We start from the raw sequence: 18,563 nt of genomic DNA, 5'->3' as shown, positions 1-18,563 counted from the left end.
TCTGATGTTCAGTTCACAAACGGAACAGATATGTTTAAATTCAGCGCTACCGGAATCACAGCTTGTAGAGAAAACTCCAAGCCCATTACCACAGGCCAGGGCAACGGAGGACGGCGACCAGTGAGCCTTTGCATGTGTAATGCAAAGTGCGAGCAAGTGACAATACTGCAGGCTTCTTTCTGAAAATAATTACCTACAATCCATTGCAGTAAAGTATGAAGAACGAACATAATTTACAAGAAGACAGGACAGATCAAATGTTCAATAGGACTGACTTCCATTCATTCGAAACTAAACGTTCAGTGAGCAGACAGATCTAAACTAACGACTCTAAATTAATGGCTGAGAATGTTTTCAACTGATCTCAATAGTGTTGGGAGTTTAAAGGAACTAAATGCCTTAATCAGACCTTTATTTAGAATTAGTCTGAAAGTAAAAAGAAAGATCAATGTACTGTTCTCAAGGGTGGCTTCAACCTCCTCATGGTAAAATATCTTAATTTACATTTTGTTATAAAAGTATACAAAAGACCACTTGTTACCTCACCTCCAACTCAGTATAAACCCCTTTTGGTTCAGCCACGCTGGTCACTTAAACGTTCAGATCGCGTCTCTATCGCATATTCTGGTCACACTCAGTTGTGAGGCTCAGTAAACAGTTTCTTTCCAAATGTCCAATGATCATAAGAGGAGTTACGTGAGGGTGGCAGAGAGAGGTCTTTAAAAAAATATACATGTGGGATAACCATGTGTTGTAGGTTATTTTATCCCATTTTCCCCAATTACTAAAACAAGACGGAACTATGCAAACCACCTCCTACTGGTAATTCCAGACAACATTCAATAAAAAATGTTTGCATACTTCAGTCAAGCAGAATACATGTCTTTTGATGACCCATCATTAAAATTTTTAAAAAACTATACTCATATTCAGCTGTTGGAAAATATCATCTGACTTCGGGTGGCAGAATAACTTTTTTTTTTTTTTAATAAGGTGAAAAGGAATTCAGTATCTAAGACCATTTTCGATTGGCTGTTCAAAATGGGCTTCTCTCCCCCAAGCCTGTGTTTGAAAAAATAACTTTAACGTAACGTTTGGCATTAACTTATATTTGCTCGTCATAAAAACCGAAATAAAATTTGTATATCTAAAATCGAGAAACTTTACAAAATGTTGAATGCGAGGAAGAGGTATGTCTTACAGAATTGTTTGGCTAGATCATAAGGCAATCAACGGAGACAATTCTTCCTAAAGCAAATCGGGCACAAGTGAATTTCTACCACATGATCATCCTCGGTGGACGTGAACGTGCGTGAGACCTGGCGCAATCACGCCATGTCCTCGCTGACCTTCCACGAGAGTCGTCTGAACGAGAAGGGGACAAACTTGGTGCCTGCACCAGCATAGAATTTGTTCTGAAATTCTACCCTGGAAGGCGAGAAGTCAGGTGTTAGTGAAAGGGGGCGAGTAACACCTACGTTTCTTAAAACAGCTTTTATAAGTTAAAAAAACAAAACAGTTCCTGCGCTGAAGCTGCCTCACTCCATACCTGCTCCCGCAGAAATGTCTGTACTGAGCTAAAAGCCCCGCGCCCGCCCCTCCTGCGACCGAAACGAGGCGTGCCACCCGCTCACACCAGCATTCGGGGCCCCTCTCCACCTTGGCACCGGGGAGCCCGGACAAGTAACCTGACAGACACTGGAAGACACTGAGAAGCACGTACGAAGCACTTTACAGGGCAGAGCACTCTGCCGGCCCGAGGTGAACTGAGTGTGAAACACAATTATTCGGCAAGCGTAAACTTGCTTCCACTTATCAGTGATAACACTTCAGAAACAAAACACAATAGAACTCGGGGATCTGAGCACAGATCCCAGTGTTAGGAAGGGAAGCTCCAGCCTAAATTAAGCACTAGATTTCTGTGGGGGTTTTATATACACATATTTGGGGGAGAGGTTAGATTTTTAAAAAAATAATAGCTCTAAGCTACACTGCAAGCTCACCAGTGGAGGCGTATGGCGTGAAGAAATGCAGAAAGCCCTTCCATGATCAAAAGGATGAAAATGGTCAGCACTGCAAAGAGCGCCATGACCGGGAGCAGCAGCAGGACGCCGTAGGTCTTGTCCACCCGGAGGCCCACGCGCATCAGCATGGCCCACAGGACGTCAGACAGCTCTGCGGAGAATCGTTTTGTGGAGTTAACTTCTGTTCGCATTATGTGAGCCTTTGAGAGACGGTCTCCGTTTCCCTCGCGCGTTTAAAACGTCCCCGGGAGCTCGCCCTGGTGCCGAGGGGGACACTTACGTGCGTGAGCCAGACTGAGGGCCCAGAGCCTCAGGTAGGACGCGGTGTTGGAGACGCAGCCCAGGCAGTACTCGATGGAGTGGATCACTTGGGTCATTAGTATTTCTCCAAAGTTAAACTGAGGGGCGGACGACAGGACGCGGTTAGTCAGTGTGCACGAGCAACAGATGCCCACGAGGTACAAGAGGGCTCCATGTTCAGGACAAGTCTTTGTTTTGTTTTTTAAAAAATGATTACTACTGTGCGCGTCGTGAGGATTATCGCTATGAAAGCCTAACGATGCTCTGTTCTCATCGTGAGCCACTGAAAACGTTACCTCTTCGCATGTCACGTCTCGACACCCATCTTCCATCGGGCTGCCGCCCGCCTCCATGTCCTGGCTCCCCATCAGGGACAGTTCTTCCTCGCTGTCCTTCCTCACGAGCGTGTAGCCACTCTAGCGCCAAACAAGGAACAGTCGATGCCTTTAGGAGCAAAGGTGGTGGCAAAACCAAGCGGGAGCCCCTTCATTTCTCTCAATTGTAGCCTCTTCAGGAATAAAATGTTCTTTGAAAGGAAATGAGTCCAGCCCTGGCCGGTGTGGCTCAGCGGTTAGAGCGCCGGCCTGCACCAAAGGGTTGCGGGTTCGATTCCTGGTCAAGGACATGTACCTGGGCTGCAGGTTCAATCCCAGCTGGAGGCAGCCAATTGGTATGTCCCTCCCTCCCTCCCTCCCTTCCTCCCTCCCACTCTCTCTAAAAATCAATGGGAAAAGTATCCTCGGGTAGGATTAACAACAAAAAGAGGAAATAAAACATTTAAACTATGACACATAGTAGGCTTGCTCACGATGGGGGGGAGGGGGGCCTGAAACCCTGAGGCGTTTTCTTGACCAAACGTTCTGTAACCCCGACGAGAATGCGCACTGTTCGCAGGGACGCGGCCACACTCGCACTTACCCGGCTGACCCCAAAGCAACTGCGCCCGTTGTGCAGCCACAACAGGAAGAGGGGTTTTCCCAAGAAGAGGACGGGCACGGAGAGCAGGGTGACGGCCAGCAGCAGTCTCTGCACGTGCTCCTGGAGGTGCCGGGGGTCGGTGACAAGGCAAAGACAGTAACTAACAGCAGGAGTCCAGTCCCACGTCCTTGTTTATAAACAAGGAACAGAAAGCAAACTCGAGCCAAGCAGCCCGAGCCCCCGGGCCCCTCCTGAACCCAGAGCCGACAGGCGCACGGATGGTCGGCACAGACGGGGCGGAAGATGCCGTGCTGAGGGTTCCACATGGGGGAAGCGGCGGGGCGGGGGGCGCGGGGCAGGGAGCCCCCACAGCCAAGCTCTCGGCCACCGTGACACAACACAGAGGGTGGCGTCTCACAGACACACGGTCACAGAAAGACCATGTGGGGAGGACCCCTGTCAGCAAATGATTTTAAAGAAACTGAGGAAATGGGGGCAGTGGGCAGCCCTCTGGAACCCCCGCACTACATTTTCTTCCCACCAGCTCTGACGGGTACTGAGCGGAGCCCCAGCACGGCGTTGGCGGCCAGCATCCCTTGGCGGCTACACGCTGGGAAAGGCCCGGGGCGCCTGCGCTCACCCGCTGGCCCAGGCTGAAGGCCCAGGACGGCCGCTCGGGAAGGTGGAGGGCGCGGCTCACCTGGCCCGCGTACAGCCCACTCGTCCCTGCCGTCGGAAAGAGAAACATGTTGATGAACTCGATCAGGATGCTGGGGGCCGCTCTGGAGGTCTCCGCGGAGTAGACCAGCCACTTGTAGATGATCATGAATATGAGGTACCCGAACATGCAGAGCAGGAACAGGAGCTCTGGGATGGACACCAGGTAAATATTGAATTTCTTCCTGAAATGCCTGGGGGGAAAGTGATCCATCAGCCCACGCACAAGGCTGGGCTGAGATGAAAGCGAATTCTCTCTGACGAAGCCTCACTCAGCGAGTCATTCGCCTCCTGGTTCATACCAGTGACTCGGGGGCATCCAGTAAGAGCGATGTGGGGCACTAGAAAGGACCAGTGTTTCACCTCCAGATACAGAGAGAGAAAAAAGATATAACCTCTTACGACAGGAGCTCTCAGAAACAAGCAAAAGGTTTTCCAGCCCCAGCTGGGCGGCTCAGTTGATGGGACCATCGTTTGTGCACCAGAAAGGGTGCGGGTTTGATTCCCGGCCGGCGCACACACCGAGGTCGCAGGCTCGATGCCCGGCTGGAGCAGGTATGGGAAGCAACCGATCGACGTTGCTCTTACATCAATGCCGCTCTCCCCCTCCCCCTCTCTTTCTAAAATCAACAAACGATATATTCTAGAATGATTAAAAACCTAATTTTAAAAAGTTTTCTAATTTATTAAAAAAAAAAAAAAAAAAAAGAAAGTCCAATCCTCGACATGCATCTGAATGCAAGCCGCCTGCGTCCCTCACTCGGCTATGTAATCACCTCGTTTCCAGTCCTCACTGCTCAGTCCCTGGTCCCAAAACTACTGCCCGGCATGTACGACGTGCTCAGTAAACACCTGCTGACTGAGGGAACCAGCGACACTGCCAAACACTGTGTCATCCAGACAGAATCGCGACGCAATAAGCAACCGTGTCGGCTGCCTCTCTCTTACCTACAATCTACCACCAAGAGGCAAAGTAAGAAATACCAAACTCGACTTGGAAACACTGCTTTAAAAAGTCTGTACTTACACGTGGTTAAATATTCCCAGAACGACTCCAAAAGTCATGTGAACGATTCCTAGGATCACAGACATTTTCATTTTGAAAGAGTTTAGGAAAGTGAGGCGGTTTGTGGCCAAGTTCCAAATCTAAAGACAAAACCAAACACAAGAAACCTTTAATGTCCTTCGACTGCCTCAGGACCGTGCCGTTAAACCCAGACCGCAGCCCCGCGGAGCCCGACAGGGTGGGGCAGGAGCACTCACGGGGTCGATGCCCAGCGGGTAGGGGCCCTGGAACACCCCGGGGACGCTCGGGTCCAGCTGCAGGACCCTGTTGTGCTTGACCACACTGTCGCTGTAACAGAGAGCGAGTGAAGGGAAGGCGTCTTGGGAGAACCCTAGCGTGTCCAGCCCAACCCACCCCTGGCCACGGGACACCTACTTCCAGAGCACCATCTTCTCGCGCTCGGCCGGGGCGTGGCTGGAGCTGTACATGGCAGACACGTTCCAGCCGGAGCCAAAGAGGTTGACAGACTTGGAGAAGCAGTCGTTGTAGATGAGGCCCGTGTACACCGAGAACAGCCCCATCAGCAGCAGGATGTAGCGGCCGTTGAAAAACATGCGCATGATCTGTGGGAAGCAAAGCAGCATGTGGCGAGCAGACAGGAGCCCGGGATGTGTCTCGTGATCGAGGCTGGACTGGTACGTTCTAACCACGGCCCTCAGGGGCTCTCGGAAACAAGGCACTGTGTATGCCCTGGCCAGCGGAGCCAGTGGTTAGAGCGTTGGCCCTCGCACATAGGGGTCCCAAGTTCGATTCCAGGTCAAGGGCAGGTATCTGGGTTGCAGGCTTGATCCCCAGTCCGGTCGGGGCGCATGCAGGAGGCAGCCAATCAATGTGTCCCTCTCACATCGATATTTCTCTCTCTCCCCCCGTCCCTTCCAATCTCTCTAAAAACCAATGGAAAAAATATTGATTAGAGTGAAGATTGACAACAAAAACAGGGCACTGTGACAGGCGTCTCTGTCACTCAGAGGGACACCTCTTACGCCTCAGTCGGGGGTTAGAGTTATTGCCAAACACCGACCAGTACTTGAGAAATGTCTTTCTCGGTCCCACAGAAGACAATCACCACTAATGCCCAGCCGGACAGGGTGAGCGGCAGCCTCTGTCTTTTTACCTCTTGTGACTGACTCAGCCTGGGATGGTTTTCGTTCAACACCAACAGGAGGGCGAACAGGAACATCACGAAGCCATGTCCGAAGTCCCCGAACATCACGGCAAACAGGAAGGGGAAGGTGATGATGCTGAAGAGAGCTGCGGGGAGCGAGAGGCGCTGACGCGGGGCCGAGGCGGGAAGTCCGTGCTCATCCAGACCCGCGGCTCTCAGCACACAACCGACGGGCTCGGGAACGCTTGACACGAAACGAGACCCCGAGCCACAGCAGCCGAGCGGCCACCACATTCTCACCTGGGTTCACCTCCCGGTAGCTGCCCACCCCATAGGCGTCCACGATGTTCTGGAACCCCTCGGTGAACTTGTTGGTGCGGATCAGAGTCGGGGGCGTCTCTTTAGTCGGGATCGTGTTCATGAAAGAGGGGATTGTAGCGCCGCTCTCTCTCTTTCACAGGAAAAAGGAAAAGAGAAAAAATTACCACCCATGAGCCCCCTCAACAAACACTGCTGCCTGCTGGCAGGGCCCTGGGCCCCCGGAGAAGTACCGACCGGCACTGGACAGGTTCAAGTGCAGTAGGAGAGAGAAAAAGAGCAGCGATTCACATCCGCTTACTTGTGAAGAAGAAACTCAAGCACACCAGCGCTAAAGCGACACTTATCTCTGAACCCTTGGTTCTGCCTCCCCGGGGCCGGGCGGCCACTCACGGAGCCGTCCTCGAGCGCTCGGCGCAGGCCCTGCAGGTCGGCCTCGGGACACCAGACCTCGGCGATGAGGCACTTGTTGGTCACGTCGAAGCTGCACAGGTTCAGCATGTGGTAGACGGCTTTCATCTTCTTCACCTGCACGGCGCGGCTGTAGACGGACTCGGCCGCCTTGCACAGCACCTGCCTCAGGTAGTCCTCGGTCTTGTGAAGCACCTGGGAGGGGACAAGCGCGGCCGTCAGCCCAGCGGGCAGTTCAGCCCTGTCTGCCTGGCACACGACCTTTTAGGGAGTTTCTCCCATCGATGGTCGGTGATGCCAGGCCCCTGCTGCCCCAGAGACAGGCAAGGGGGCGGTTCACTCCTCCTCTGGGATCCCAGGGCCCGCAGGAGGCAGGTGGAAAACCCCAGCCCAGCCCATCAGCTGCTCCCGGGGAGCCCCTGCAGAACAAGCCCCTCACCTCAGTGGGTCACAGTCGGCTTCGAGCCACCAAGAGTTCCCTGCCATAAGTGTAACCATGAAACAAGAGCGACACTTGAGCCCTGGCCGATGTGGCTCAATGGTTAAGAACATCAGCCCGCACACCAAAGGGTCGCAGGCTCGATCCCCAGCCCCACTGGGGCACATGTGGGAGGCAACCAATCGATGTTTCTCTCTCCCTCTCCCTCCCTTCCTCTCTCTCTCTCTAAAAGATCATGGAAAGAATATTCCCCAGTGAGTAACAACAACAAAAAACAGAAAAAAAAGAGCCACACTTGAAACTGGCGTGTCTGTCTCATCCCCCGACACGGCAAAGACGACCTTCAATTTGAAGCCTATCACTAGCTGGGTCCTAACAGGCTGCTGAAGTAACAATGCCCTGAAGAGGAGGAAGGTAAGTGACCGTCCAATCGCCCAGAAACAGCTCGAAGTGTCACAACCAAATGGTGCCATATTAGAGCAGGGAGTGACTGGACTTGGACATGTCTACAGCCCCCGGCCGAGGGGGCAGCGGCCGCCGGTCACTCACAGTGTAAAGGTCCTGAATCCGGGTGTTCAGCCCCTCCTGGATCTCTCGGCGCTCCTCGGCGGTCGTGGGGTAGGGATACAGGTGGCAGTGGTAACTGCAAGACAGAATTCAACACCGTCGCACGTCAGGCCCAGGAGCGGCCTGCGGGCACCTAGAACGAGGCGCAGGAGAAAACTGCCCAGGGTTCCACAGAAGGAAAACGAGACAGGTAGGTCCACGCGGAGCTAACAGGGACAGGCAGGCACGAAACACGACGACATGATGCCCTTTACAACTGATCTCAAGCCTCCGTTTCAAAAAAAAACAAAACAACAAACAAACCTGGGAATGTTATTAACATGTCTCTACTTTTAAATTATTTTGAGCCCAGCCGGGGTGGCTCAGGGGTTGAGCGTCGACCTAGGATCCAGGCGATCGGGGTTCGATTCCTGGTCAGGGCACATGCCCGGGTTGTGGGCTCGATCCCCAGTCGGGGGCGTGCAGGAGGCAGCCGATCCATGACTCTCATCACTGATGTTTCTCTCTCTCTCTCTCTCTCCCTTCCTCTCTCTGAAGTCAATAAAGATATATTTAAAAATAATTTTGAGAGTTGCCCTGGGGAGAAAGGTAACAGGTTAAATGTTTATGAACGTCAAGTTACAGCCAAGACACACAACACCCAGCAGCCTGTGCGTCCCCTGTGGTTCCTGACTGTGGAGATGAAGGAACGACCATCTGTCTCTTACCAGTCACATATCTTCTTCACCTTGTGGCCAATCTGCTCCCCCCAGAAGGAGATCAGGAAGACGTACCACTTGACGACCTCCCCCTGCAGAGGAAGCAAGGACACTGTCACTTCCGTGCCCTGAACCGTGAACGGCCGTCTGGCGGCTCAAACTCCATCAGAACCTCCTTACAGATCTCACAACCGCAAGTGCACCATGCATCATTCCCAACCCCAAACCGATGTTCGCGGCATTATCTGGGTCATTTGTGGACAAGCAGAGAGAAAAAAATCTGAGCCACCCAACGTACAACTCCTGGCTGGTGGACAGGGTGACGGATGCCCTGCCTTCTGGTTCCAGCTCAAACTGCAAACAAGCATCCTAATCACAATCTCTTATTCGACACAGTTTTCACATGGTTGTGCTTTTTGGTGGTGACCTTGCTGTTAAAATGGCCCTGAGCGCAGAGCTGCCACGATGTGCAGTGTCCCCGAGCGGGACGGCTGGGACGGGCCTTACGGAGGGAACCTGAACGGGCTCAGAGGCCCGGAGGTAAAGGCACGTCCACGCCGATTTCCGGGTGGTACTGTCAGCGTGAAAGGAGGGCCTGAAACCTTCGGGGACGAGGTGCCAGGTGAGCAGCTCCCTCTCAGGCGGCTCACCTGCCCTGCGCGCCCAGCTCTGCTGCGAGTCTGTCGCTGCAAAAAGGTGATCATGCCGTCTACTCACCGTTTCGGGGTCTTCCAGGGACTCATCAAGCTCCGCGTAGGTCAGGATGGTGTACCCCTTGCAGACCCTCCACAGCATCTTTTCAAACGCCTCGACTTTCCCTTGGTTAATGAGGCCAGACACGAACCTGTGCGACAACAGAGATGAGCTGCAGGCAGTGGAGGCACTGAATTCTCATCAAAAGCAGAAGTGAGACGTTCGTTTCAGGCAAAATGGCAGAGCCCGAGAGCCCTCCAGCTGCCAAGTATGTGACGTGCTGGGTGAAACGGTTCGGGGGCCTCCTTTTCAACGTCCAGCTGAGCCCAGAATCACAGACACTCTTGGGGTCGAGACACGGGACCTTGCAGCCACCCTGATGTATTACACTGACCAGCATCTTAAGGCCTGGAGTTTCAATGCCCCCGTGGGAGAGGGGACAGGGGCACGGGGTCTACACAAGGTGAGGAGAGGAAACTGATCCCCCCAAAACCCAACCCTCTGAAGTTGGGACCCCCCCCAAAGGGCTACACGTTCAGTGAATGGGGTGGGTGAGAAAATCCACCTTGCAAAGGACCTACAAGGACACTTATTTCATTCTCGGTTCCGGGGAGAAGGGGAAGGTCTTCCTTGAGAGCTTGTAACCACAGGTTAGAACTCATTCAGGCTTGTGGTTTAAATTCAGTGAAAACCAAACAGGGAAACAAAGCAAGAAACCCCAAGCTGATGGGGAATCAAACCGCAAGCTCCTGGATCCTAGGTCGATGCCCAACCCCTGAGCCACGCCAGCCGGGCAGCTATGTTCCCACCAAACAGAACAGGACCTGATGCTCCAACCACCAATTATTTTAGGCTCATGGGAGCAACACTGGTGTAAACGTCCCTTCTGTCCAACTCATTGTGCCAGATGAAGAAACACCAGTCCTGTTTAGCTAATAATTCAATACAGCTGCATAACTCATCTCACCAAACACAGAAGGACAGTGTTTTCTTACACAAACATGCACTTTCTTTCATTAAATCACAGGCTTCCAAATGCGCCCATTCATCCACTCCACAGAGCCCGTCTTCCCCGTCGGGAGGGCAGCGGGAAGCTGGGCAACCCCAGGGTGTCACCTACCCGAGTTTCGCTCCCAGCCTCTGCATACAGCTGTAGTCCAACAAGGAATCACTGTCCAAGGTGGGGAATTCCTCATAAGTTGGCTCAAACTACAACGAGAGATGGAACCGAGTGTTTCTCCTGAGAAGTGACCTCTCATGTCATAATTCCCAACAGTTTAGGGCACCGTCCGTCCACTGACCACGCAGAGCTGGGTGCTGTGGCCCCAACATAACTCAGATGTGAAACTCAGCTCTGATCAAGAAATCAGGTAGTTTCCCCACCCCTTACCTAGAAGCTACCTGGAGACATTTACACAGAGCTATAATTTATGCCATCCCCTTGGTCCCCAGTGGAGTAGCCTTCTGGAGTGACACTGAGTTTGGAAGGGCTGTGCCTCTCTGACACTCAGGTGAGTGCAGGAATACTGCACAGACCGGTCTCTGTTCTCATAAATTAGATTATGGTGCGTCTTTCTTAACTTCCTGTACTCTTAGCAGTTTGGAGATAAAAAACTAAATCTTGGAATCAAACTTCCTCTGTTCAATTTTTTCTCATGACCATAAAAAGATTTTTTTCAACTGCCTGCTAAGGCATTTTACAAAGAGGAGGTATTGTCATCGCTAAAACCAACCAACGCGGGAAAAGGCTTAAGGCTTTTTCTTGTGTTCTACCATCCACCCGAAAAGTAAAGCTGGGATCACACTCTCGGCAAAACCGATGCATCGGCAGGAACTGAAGACACAGCCAGAGGCCTGGCGGGCACGACATGTGCGTGAGGATGTGCGTCCTCAAGGGGCCAGTACCTCCACGGTCCGCCGGACGAAGGACTTGGTGGCCCGCAGCATGTGCGTGTACTCAATCAGCTCCAGCAAGTTCTTCCTCAGTTTCTCCTTGTTTCTTGTGACTTCTCTCAGCTCAACCTCAAGCTTCTGCAGCTGCTCCTAAAACAGAACAGCGGCTACTCAGGACCACACCCGAGTTCCCAGAGTAGTGCTGCCGATCTAGTCCCAGGACGGCCACACTGTTGTGGCTTTTAAAAAACCAGAGTTTATGGCAGTCGGATAGGGGTAGGAAAACACGCAAAGACCCATAAAGGCCATCACTGATTGTTTTGTGCTGGTTCGGGACATTCCTATCGAGAAGCTGCGATGACTCGAGGTCCCCTCGGGCAGCACCTGATCTCTGATCAAAGCGCCTGTCATTTCTTGGGTTGTCAGCGTCTGCTTATCCACAATCACACAACAAGAGTCCCCCTCTCTCAGGTCTACATTTCCTTTCATTTGCAACACAGAAAAAATGTTTAGATAATCTTTTCTAAATATAGGGTGTCCCCCAAAAATGTATACACACTTTAACAGCTATTAGCTCAATTTTTAAAATGAAATGTATTTTAATAAACACTGCTTTGCCCGGCCAGCGTGGCTCAGTTGGCTGAGCTTCGTCCCAGGCACCAAGAGGTCACTGGTTCGAATCCCGGTCAGGGCACATGCCCAGGTTGCAGGCTCGATCCCCAGTAGGGGGAGTGCAGGAGGCAGCCCATTGATGTCTCATCAATGTTTCTATCTCTCTCCCTCTCCCTCCCTCTCTAAAAAAATCAATAAAAATAAATAAAACACTGCCTTTACCATTATTCAAAGTGTGTTATACATTTTTTTGGACACCTGATATATGGATTCTTATCTCTTAAGAGTTGCACCTACAATGAACTGGGCATAAAAGCTCTTCCTAAATAACCTGTTCTATATGAAGTGTCCTTAACAACAGCTTAAGCAATAAAATAACGAAGGCAGAAATCTGTAAAATCAGTGAATACTTATATCAAACTAATCCCTGGAGACTGCATTCATTACTATGCTCTGCCTTATAAAACTATAGTCAGTAATCACTGTATTTGTAATTATATCCTAACAGCCCTTCACATGGGCTGAACCAGGGACTGCTTCCTACTCATCTGATTGTGTAACTCTCCCTAAGGTCCCCTCACATGCCACATGTTAAATGACTTCCTCTGAGATAAACAAACAGGGTGGCCCCGGATGGAGTGGCCCTTGGCACACAACAGTAATTGTTTAAGGACAATTATAAGGAGCTATTTCCCGTGTGATAAACAATCTGATGATTAGACTGGAACCTCAGGGGATCATTCATGGGGTGGGGTGCAAATGTCCTCGTAGGGGGGCACTGTGTCCCCAACACCCGAGACACTGGACTTGGGGAGACAGAATTCTCCTGGCTGCCCATCTGGAACAACCTACCATACACCTTCACATGAGCCTCTGAAAATGAGGGGGGAGGCTCGATGAATTGGGGAAGACTGTGAGGGCACAGGGCTGAGCCTTAATTGCCTGTGGTAGGAGAGGCATGCTGAGGCCTGGACAAGCCCGGGAAGGCCTCCCAGAAACATCATGTGACTAAGAGCCACCTGGAAAGGGAGCACACATCTTACTTTTTTTTCCTAAAGATTTTTTATTAATTTTTTTTTAAGAGAGAGAGGAAGGGAGATAGAGAGAGCGAAACATCAATTGGCTGCCTCCTGCATGCCCCCTACTGGGGATCGAGCCCCCACCCTGGGCATGTGCCCTGACCGGGAGTTGAACTGGTGACCTTTCAGTGCACAGGTCGACACCCAACCAACTGAGCCACACTGGCCAGAGCTACACATCCTACATTCCAAAAGAAAACTGGCTTGCAGGTAGACTGTACCCCAGGTCATCTATCGCGGAGGGTTAAGCATCACGTGGTTTTGAGGAGACTGGCAGGAAGGCACTAGGCAACAGGCAGCTAAGCAGCCCCTGGGATCAGGGACCTGAAGGTGGCTTCAGAAGCAGGTTACCTGCATTTCCAGAACCTGCTTCAGAGGTGGTGCAGGAGGACTGGTCTCTCCCTCGGGAAGGGGAATATCAGCTCTGTTAATCTCCTGCACCAGGTACGCTGCAGAAACAAAAGTGAAACAGATGAGACTCAAAAAGGTGAGACGCTTCAGTCAGAGCATTTCCCACCCAAGCCTTGGACAGTTCACCTAGAAACTAACATCTAAACGCACCCCAAAGCTGGTTTGTTCCACCGGACTCCGAGGTCGCCCGCTGCGACCTTCTTTCCAGAGACACACAGCTTCTCTACTGCTGTTAAAAAGTGGTTGAAACTGAACTCATGAAACCAAGAGTGAACCAACCTCGCCAGAGAGCCCACAGGCTGGGGGGTCGCAGGTTCAACCCCTGGTCCCAGTTGGGGCGTGTGCAGGGGGGCCATGGGGGGGAGCCTATCTATGCGTTTCCCTCACATCAATGTTTCTCTCTCTCCCTCCCCTTCCCCCCTCCCTTCCACTCTCTCTAAAAATCAATGGAAAAAATATCCTTGGGGGAGAATTAACAAACAAAAAAGAGAATTTCTTTGGTTTTTATTTCCGATTCCATGAAGTGTCCTTTGCCTTAAGATAAAAGTCACAATACCTGGTAAAGTCATGACCAGATGTAATATTTTGGAGAAGTGTTACTACTTACTTCTTTTATTAAAAAGAAAGATACTCTGGTTTCTCTTCAGATCATTTAAATCTTTTGCCTATTTAAAAAAAAAAAGGAAAAAAAAGCCCTGGCCGGTGTGGTTCAGTGGGCTGGGCGGCGTCCCATGTGCGGAGGGGTTGAGGGTTCGATTCCTGGTCAGGGCACATGCCCCGGTTTCAGGCTCAGTCCTCAGCTGGGGGCGTGCAGGAGGCAATGTTTCTCCCTCTCCCTCTCCCTTCCTCTCTCTCTAAAAATCAATAAAAAATCTTCTTCAAAAAATGGGAAGGGGGAAGCATTTTGAGCAAAGAGACAAGCAAGGATGTCTTATCAATGAGATAGCAAAGGAAGCACAGGGTGGTCTAAGAGGTTTCTGGAAATGGATGCAAATCATTTGAGGCTATTTATACCTAAATTGGCCTGAGAGTTCTTTTTTTTTTTTAAGTCTGTATTTGTTCTGGAATCGGTTGTGCTGCAGGAAGTCCTGGACATGTCTAATGCATTAGCACTCTCACCCTGCCTTTAAAATCCTCATGCCAGGTACACGACTCATCCAGTGACTCGTGTGTGGCAGAGCCAGGCACATGCCGTCACTCTATCGCACATAGTCCACACCTGTAGCCAGGACCTCAGGTGACTGAGAGATTATGCTTCTATCCTGAAAACCCCCAATTAAAAAAAGATAAAATCCACAGTAATTATTAGCTATTAGAAATCATTCTGAAAGTCATATTCTGCCCCCTCAACTCTCTCACCCCCAATTTTTTCTGTTTGTCCTTCTAAAAACAAACTTTGTACTTCGGTCAATTGTCAGGGGTCACGTTCACCCCCATTTCAGTTGGAAGTTCGGGGCTTGAATGGATCATGACTATTTCAGACTAAGATGCGAAAGACTTCACAGATGAAGCAGCCTTGAGCTACTGGGTGTTAGTGGTTGACAGTCAGAGAGCACCGACCTAACAGCTTCCAGAAGGAAGCCCCAAGAAAAAGGAAATTACCATCGGCTAATCCATCTGCCAATTCCTACCTCCTGTGTTCACTGATATAATTTTAAGTCATATATTTACATGTATATGATGCTTTTAAGTCATGATAAACTCCAAGAGGCTGGTTAAGTAAACAATGGCACACTACTACACTACGCAGCAAGCAGCCGTTAAAAACGATGGTGGGCCAATCGCTTACTGACACGAAGAGAAGTCTCGGTGGGTGCTTACTGTTGAACAAGAAACAAAGCTGATAAGCAGCGAGGTGACCGCTACAGACGTAAAGCCTTTACTTTCATAGATGAATGACAACGGGTATGGAAAATATAACCTGCAGAACAGCGATGACCTCTGAACAGTGAGAACACGGGCAATTTCTTTTCTCCTTTCTGTTCATCTGCATTTTCTAATTTCTTTAAAGTGCGCAGGGTTTGCTTATATAAAAACGGTCACTTGGGTTATTAACACAGACTTACCCAATATGCGCTCCAGCTCCTCGCACCGCTTCACCTCGCCCACAAATTTCCTTTGGAAAGAACTGACACTCTGGTTGAGCTGAGAAAAGAAGACAAACGTTTGAACGTTCTAAAAGTTAAAAATGAATCTGGGCAACTCTCGAAAAACATAATCAGACAACACCTTGGCATGAAACTGCTCAAACAACACAAGAGTGTCTACCCCCCCCCCAAGGTTCAGGTTTTTTTTTAATTATTATTTTTTAAAAGAATTAACCACAATAAAGACAAAAAAATTCTACTTTCACTTCTGTTTGTGTCAAGTTCGCACTCATTTCTGGAACCCATCACTTATCTAAAGGAACCACTTCCAAGCTCCTAATGATCCCGAAACAGTCTATTTCTACAGAACTAAGAGAGCAAGAGGGAAGCCAGGCATCCAAGCCTGTCCACGAATGACACCGCGTCTCAGTTTCAATTTTCTTCTACAATATCGAACACTAATAACTCTAACTGGACACTGTGGTTCTACAGAGTCCTAACGAAGAGTCACATTTCTGCAGCGGTGACACAAACGTGGTCGGGTCTGATGTCCACCATCACCACCATCACAAGTGTATTAACTGTTTGGGGTTTTTCTTCCCATTACGTGGTTTCTTTTACCAAGTTTTACTTCTCTTTTTTTTTCTAGGGGGGAAACATCACCCCAAATCCAGGCCAGCAATGTAAAGTACCTTTCAACATCGATTCATCTAAAGACTAACACAACCTCGGAAAGCCGGCAGAGGCTCCTGGTGCTGCTTTTACTAACGTCCCCACCAGCGACAGCACTCCGGCAGCCAAGGGACTGGCACCAGGTGAAAACCGTTCCTAACGCGCCGACAGTTCCAAAGTGCGGTGCTCTTGCCCTTCACTGGGCCCCGCGGTTAGTTAAATAACCTCTCTTTCCTGGGCTGTAGCTACAGAAACCCTTGACCGGCCTCCTTTCCCTTAGGATTTTTAAAAAAATCCTCACCTGAGGATATTTTTTCCATTGATTTTTAGACAGAGAGGGAGGAAGGGAGGAACATCCATGCGAGACACATCGACTGGTTGCCTCCCCCACGTGCCCCCAGCGGGGCCGGGGATCGAGCCTGCAGCTGGGGCACGAGGTACATGCCCTTGACTGGGAACGGAACCTGGGACCCTTCGGTGCATGGCCGCTGCTCTAAATGCTGAGCCGCACACCAGCCAGGGGCTCAGATGGACTATTAGAAGAAAAGGGGTCGATTAACTCGGCCTGCGCAAGCAGGAAAGTCTGAGGCCAGCATCCCATCTGGCAAACGTGAAGCCGGTAAGCTCGGGAAAACGTCAGGGGCGATGGAGCTCTCTGCACAAGCGTCCATGGGGCTGGCTGGACAGTCCACCGTAAGAACGGAAGACAGACCGGCCCACACACCGCCCTGAAAATCAGCACCACGTGAGGAAGAGCTCACCTTAGCACTTTAGTTTTATTTTCCATTTAGAAAGAGGTGACTCGCACTTTCTTTTTCTTTCCCAGAGTTTCGGTTAAAAAGGATCCTGTGCAGCCCCCCTCCCTGATGTAAGGGCGCTCTGTGAAGCCGGGGTCTTGGTGGTGACTGGGGCATTGTTCCAACCTCTGCGATTTCAGCTGCACAGGCCTCCTGGCCCAGGTGCTGGCAGCAGGGGGCAAATCCACCTGCTGTGAGGGAGGGAGCTAGTTTCTATCGAGCCCTTTCCTGAATCTTCAAGGTGCTACTCGCAGCAGCTCAGGGCTGCACCTGCCAGGTGCGCGGGTACCAGGTGCCGGGGCCCCAGTGGCTCCAGGAACCAGGGGGACAGCTGGGCCTGCCCTGCAGCCTCACCTGGCACCCGGGGTTTTCTCTCCACTCTGCCAGCTGCCTTTTGGTGCCACCTCAGAACTCGAGGGGGTGGGGGTGCTCCCTTTGGAGACGAGGGACCCCTGCGAGTGGTGAAGGAGGGCAACGCGGGGATGACCACTGCGGCCCAGGGAATGAAGTGTCTGCCTAAGTGACTTTGGGTCAAGCAGAAAGTACTAGGTCCTGCTCGCAACCCCTCCACGCCCCGCTCTGCCCATTACGCTCCATAACCAGGGCGGCGGGCGCCTCCCCCGGGGCTGTGGGCACAGGGCCTCGTCCTCCAGGCTGGCACCGCGCCTGGACTCGGTACAGGGCCTGGGGATTCACTCGACAAGCGCCCACTCAGGCCTCGGGGAAGCGGGAGGGCGCCCGCCGGCCTGGCCAGGAAGGAGGCCCCGGCCCGGGGCAGACGGACACGTGAGCGGGCGCCCTGCCGGGGGCGCGGCGTCCCTCCGACCACGGCCGCGGGCGCGCCCGCCCCGGCCCCGCGGAGGACGCCCGAAGGCCCCCGGGGCCGCCCCGCGCTCACTGCCCACGCGGGTCCCGGCCCCCGGCTCCTCCCCGCGGGCCTCGGCGGAACGTCGCCTCCTCCGGGAAGCCCCCCCGCCGCCCCGCCCCCGCCGGCACTCACGTCGCGGAACTGCACCAGGCCGCGCTCGCCCAGCGCGCTCAGGCACTCGTAGGCCGCGCCCGCCTGCAGGAAGAGCTGCGCCAGGCGCACGGGCTCCCCGCGGAACAGCGACCCCATGGCGCCCGCCGCGGCCTCGCCGCCCGCACCTCGGGCCCGGCTGCAGCCGCCCCCGCCCGGCCCCGCGGCCGCCGCTCCGGCCCCGCGCGAGGCCCCGCCCCCCGCCGCCGGTTCCGGTCCCGCCCCCCGCGCCCGGCCAATGGCGCCCGAGGGGCGGGGCCGCGGACCCGGCGCAGGTCGGGGCGGGCCGAGCCCTGGGGGCGGGGCTCCGGGGCGCGGGGCCCTTCCCGCCGACCTGCCCGGCAGCACCGCCCCCCCGCTCCCCCGCCCCGTCCCCGCCGCCCGCGGCTGAGGACGCGCCCCGACGGCCCGCCCCGCGCACACCCGGCAGCCGCGGCGACCGGACCGCTGAGCGGGCCCAGCCCGCGAGCCCCGGGACTCCGGCTCCCGGTACCAAGCAGACCCCCCGCCGTGGCCCCGGCCCGGCCCCCGGCCCGGCGGACAGGGACCCCCAGGACCGGCCCCAAGGCCCACGAACCCCGAGAGCAGAGGCGGAGGGCGCACGGGCCCCGGGGCGTCCCTGCAGGCAGCGCCCGGCGCTCGGAGCCGGGACAGGCCTGTCCCTCGGGGACTTTCCATTAACTCTCCCGCGCGTCGCGCCAACTGCCAGGACTCCCGGCCCACCGCGGCCGGCCCGCC

The 18,563-nt window shown here is 53.0% G+C and overlaps 1 protein-coding gene across 2 annotated transcripts; it reads right to left on the bottom strand.

Moving 5' to 3' along the window:
* Nucleotides 1-260: 260 nt before the first annotated feature.
* Nucleotides 261-17,957, bottom strand: ATP6V0A2 (ATPase H+ transporting V0 subunit a2). Of its 2 annotated transcripts, XM_087828483.1 has the most exons (21): nucleotides 17,808-17,957; nucleotides 15,318-15,396; nucleotides 13,192-13,289; nucleotides 11,162-11,299; nucleotides 10,377-10,465; nucleotides 9,281-9,407; nucleotides 8,573-8,655; nucleotides 7,848-7,941; nucleotides 6,842-7,054; nucleotides 6,431-6,581; nucleotides 6,140-6,276; nucleotides 5,401-5,588; nucleotides 5,223-5,313; nucleotides 4,987-5,105; nucleotides 3,883-4,153; nucleotides 3,398-3,402; nucleotides 3,243-3,362; nucleotides 2,621-2,738; nucleotides 2,305-2,422; nucleotides 2,004-2,175; nucleotides 261-1,428 (listed from the first exon to the last, which is right to left on the bottom strand). In XM_087828483.1, exons 1-21 carry the CDS (start codon nucleotides 17,922-17,924, stop codon nucleotides 1,329-1,331), a joined length of 2,628 nt encoding a protein of 875 aa, XP_087684609.1. In that variant the 5' UTR covers nucleotides 17,925-17,957; the 3' UTR covers nucleotides 261-1,328. The 2 variants fall into 2 exon arrangements, with proteins under 2 accessions (XP_087684609.1, XP_087684608.1); XM_087828482.1 differs by lacking the exon at nucleotides 3,398-3,402 and having other exon boundaries at nucleotides 2,621-2,740; nucleotides 3,943-4,153.
* Between the last annotated feature and the right edge of the window lie 606 nt (nucleotides 17,958-18,563).

The sequence above is a fragment of the Miniopterus natalensis genome, chromosome 20, assembly GCF_054644295.1.
Source record: "Miniopterus natalensis isolate mMinNat1 chromosome 20, mMinNat1.hap1, whole genome shotgun sequence".
NCBI classification, from domain to species: domain Eukaryota; kingdom Metazoa; phylum Chordata; class Mammalia; order Chiroptera; family Miniopteridae; genus Miniopterus; species Miniopterus natalensis.
This window is presented reverse-complemented; position numbering and strand designations above follow the sequence as displayed.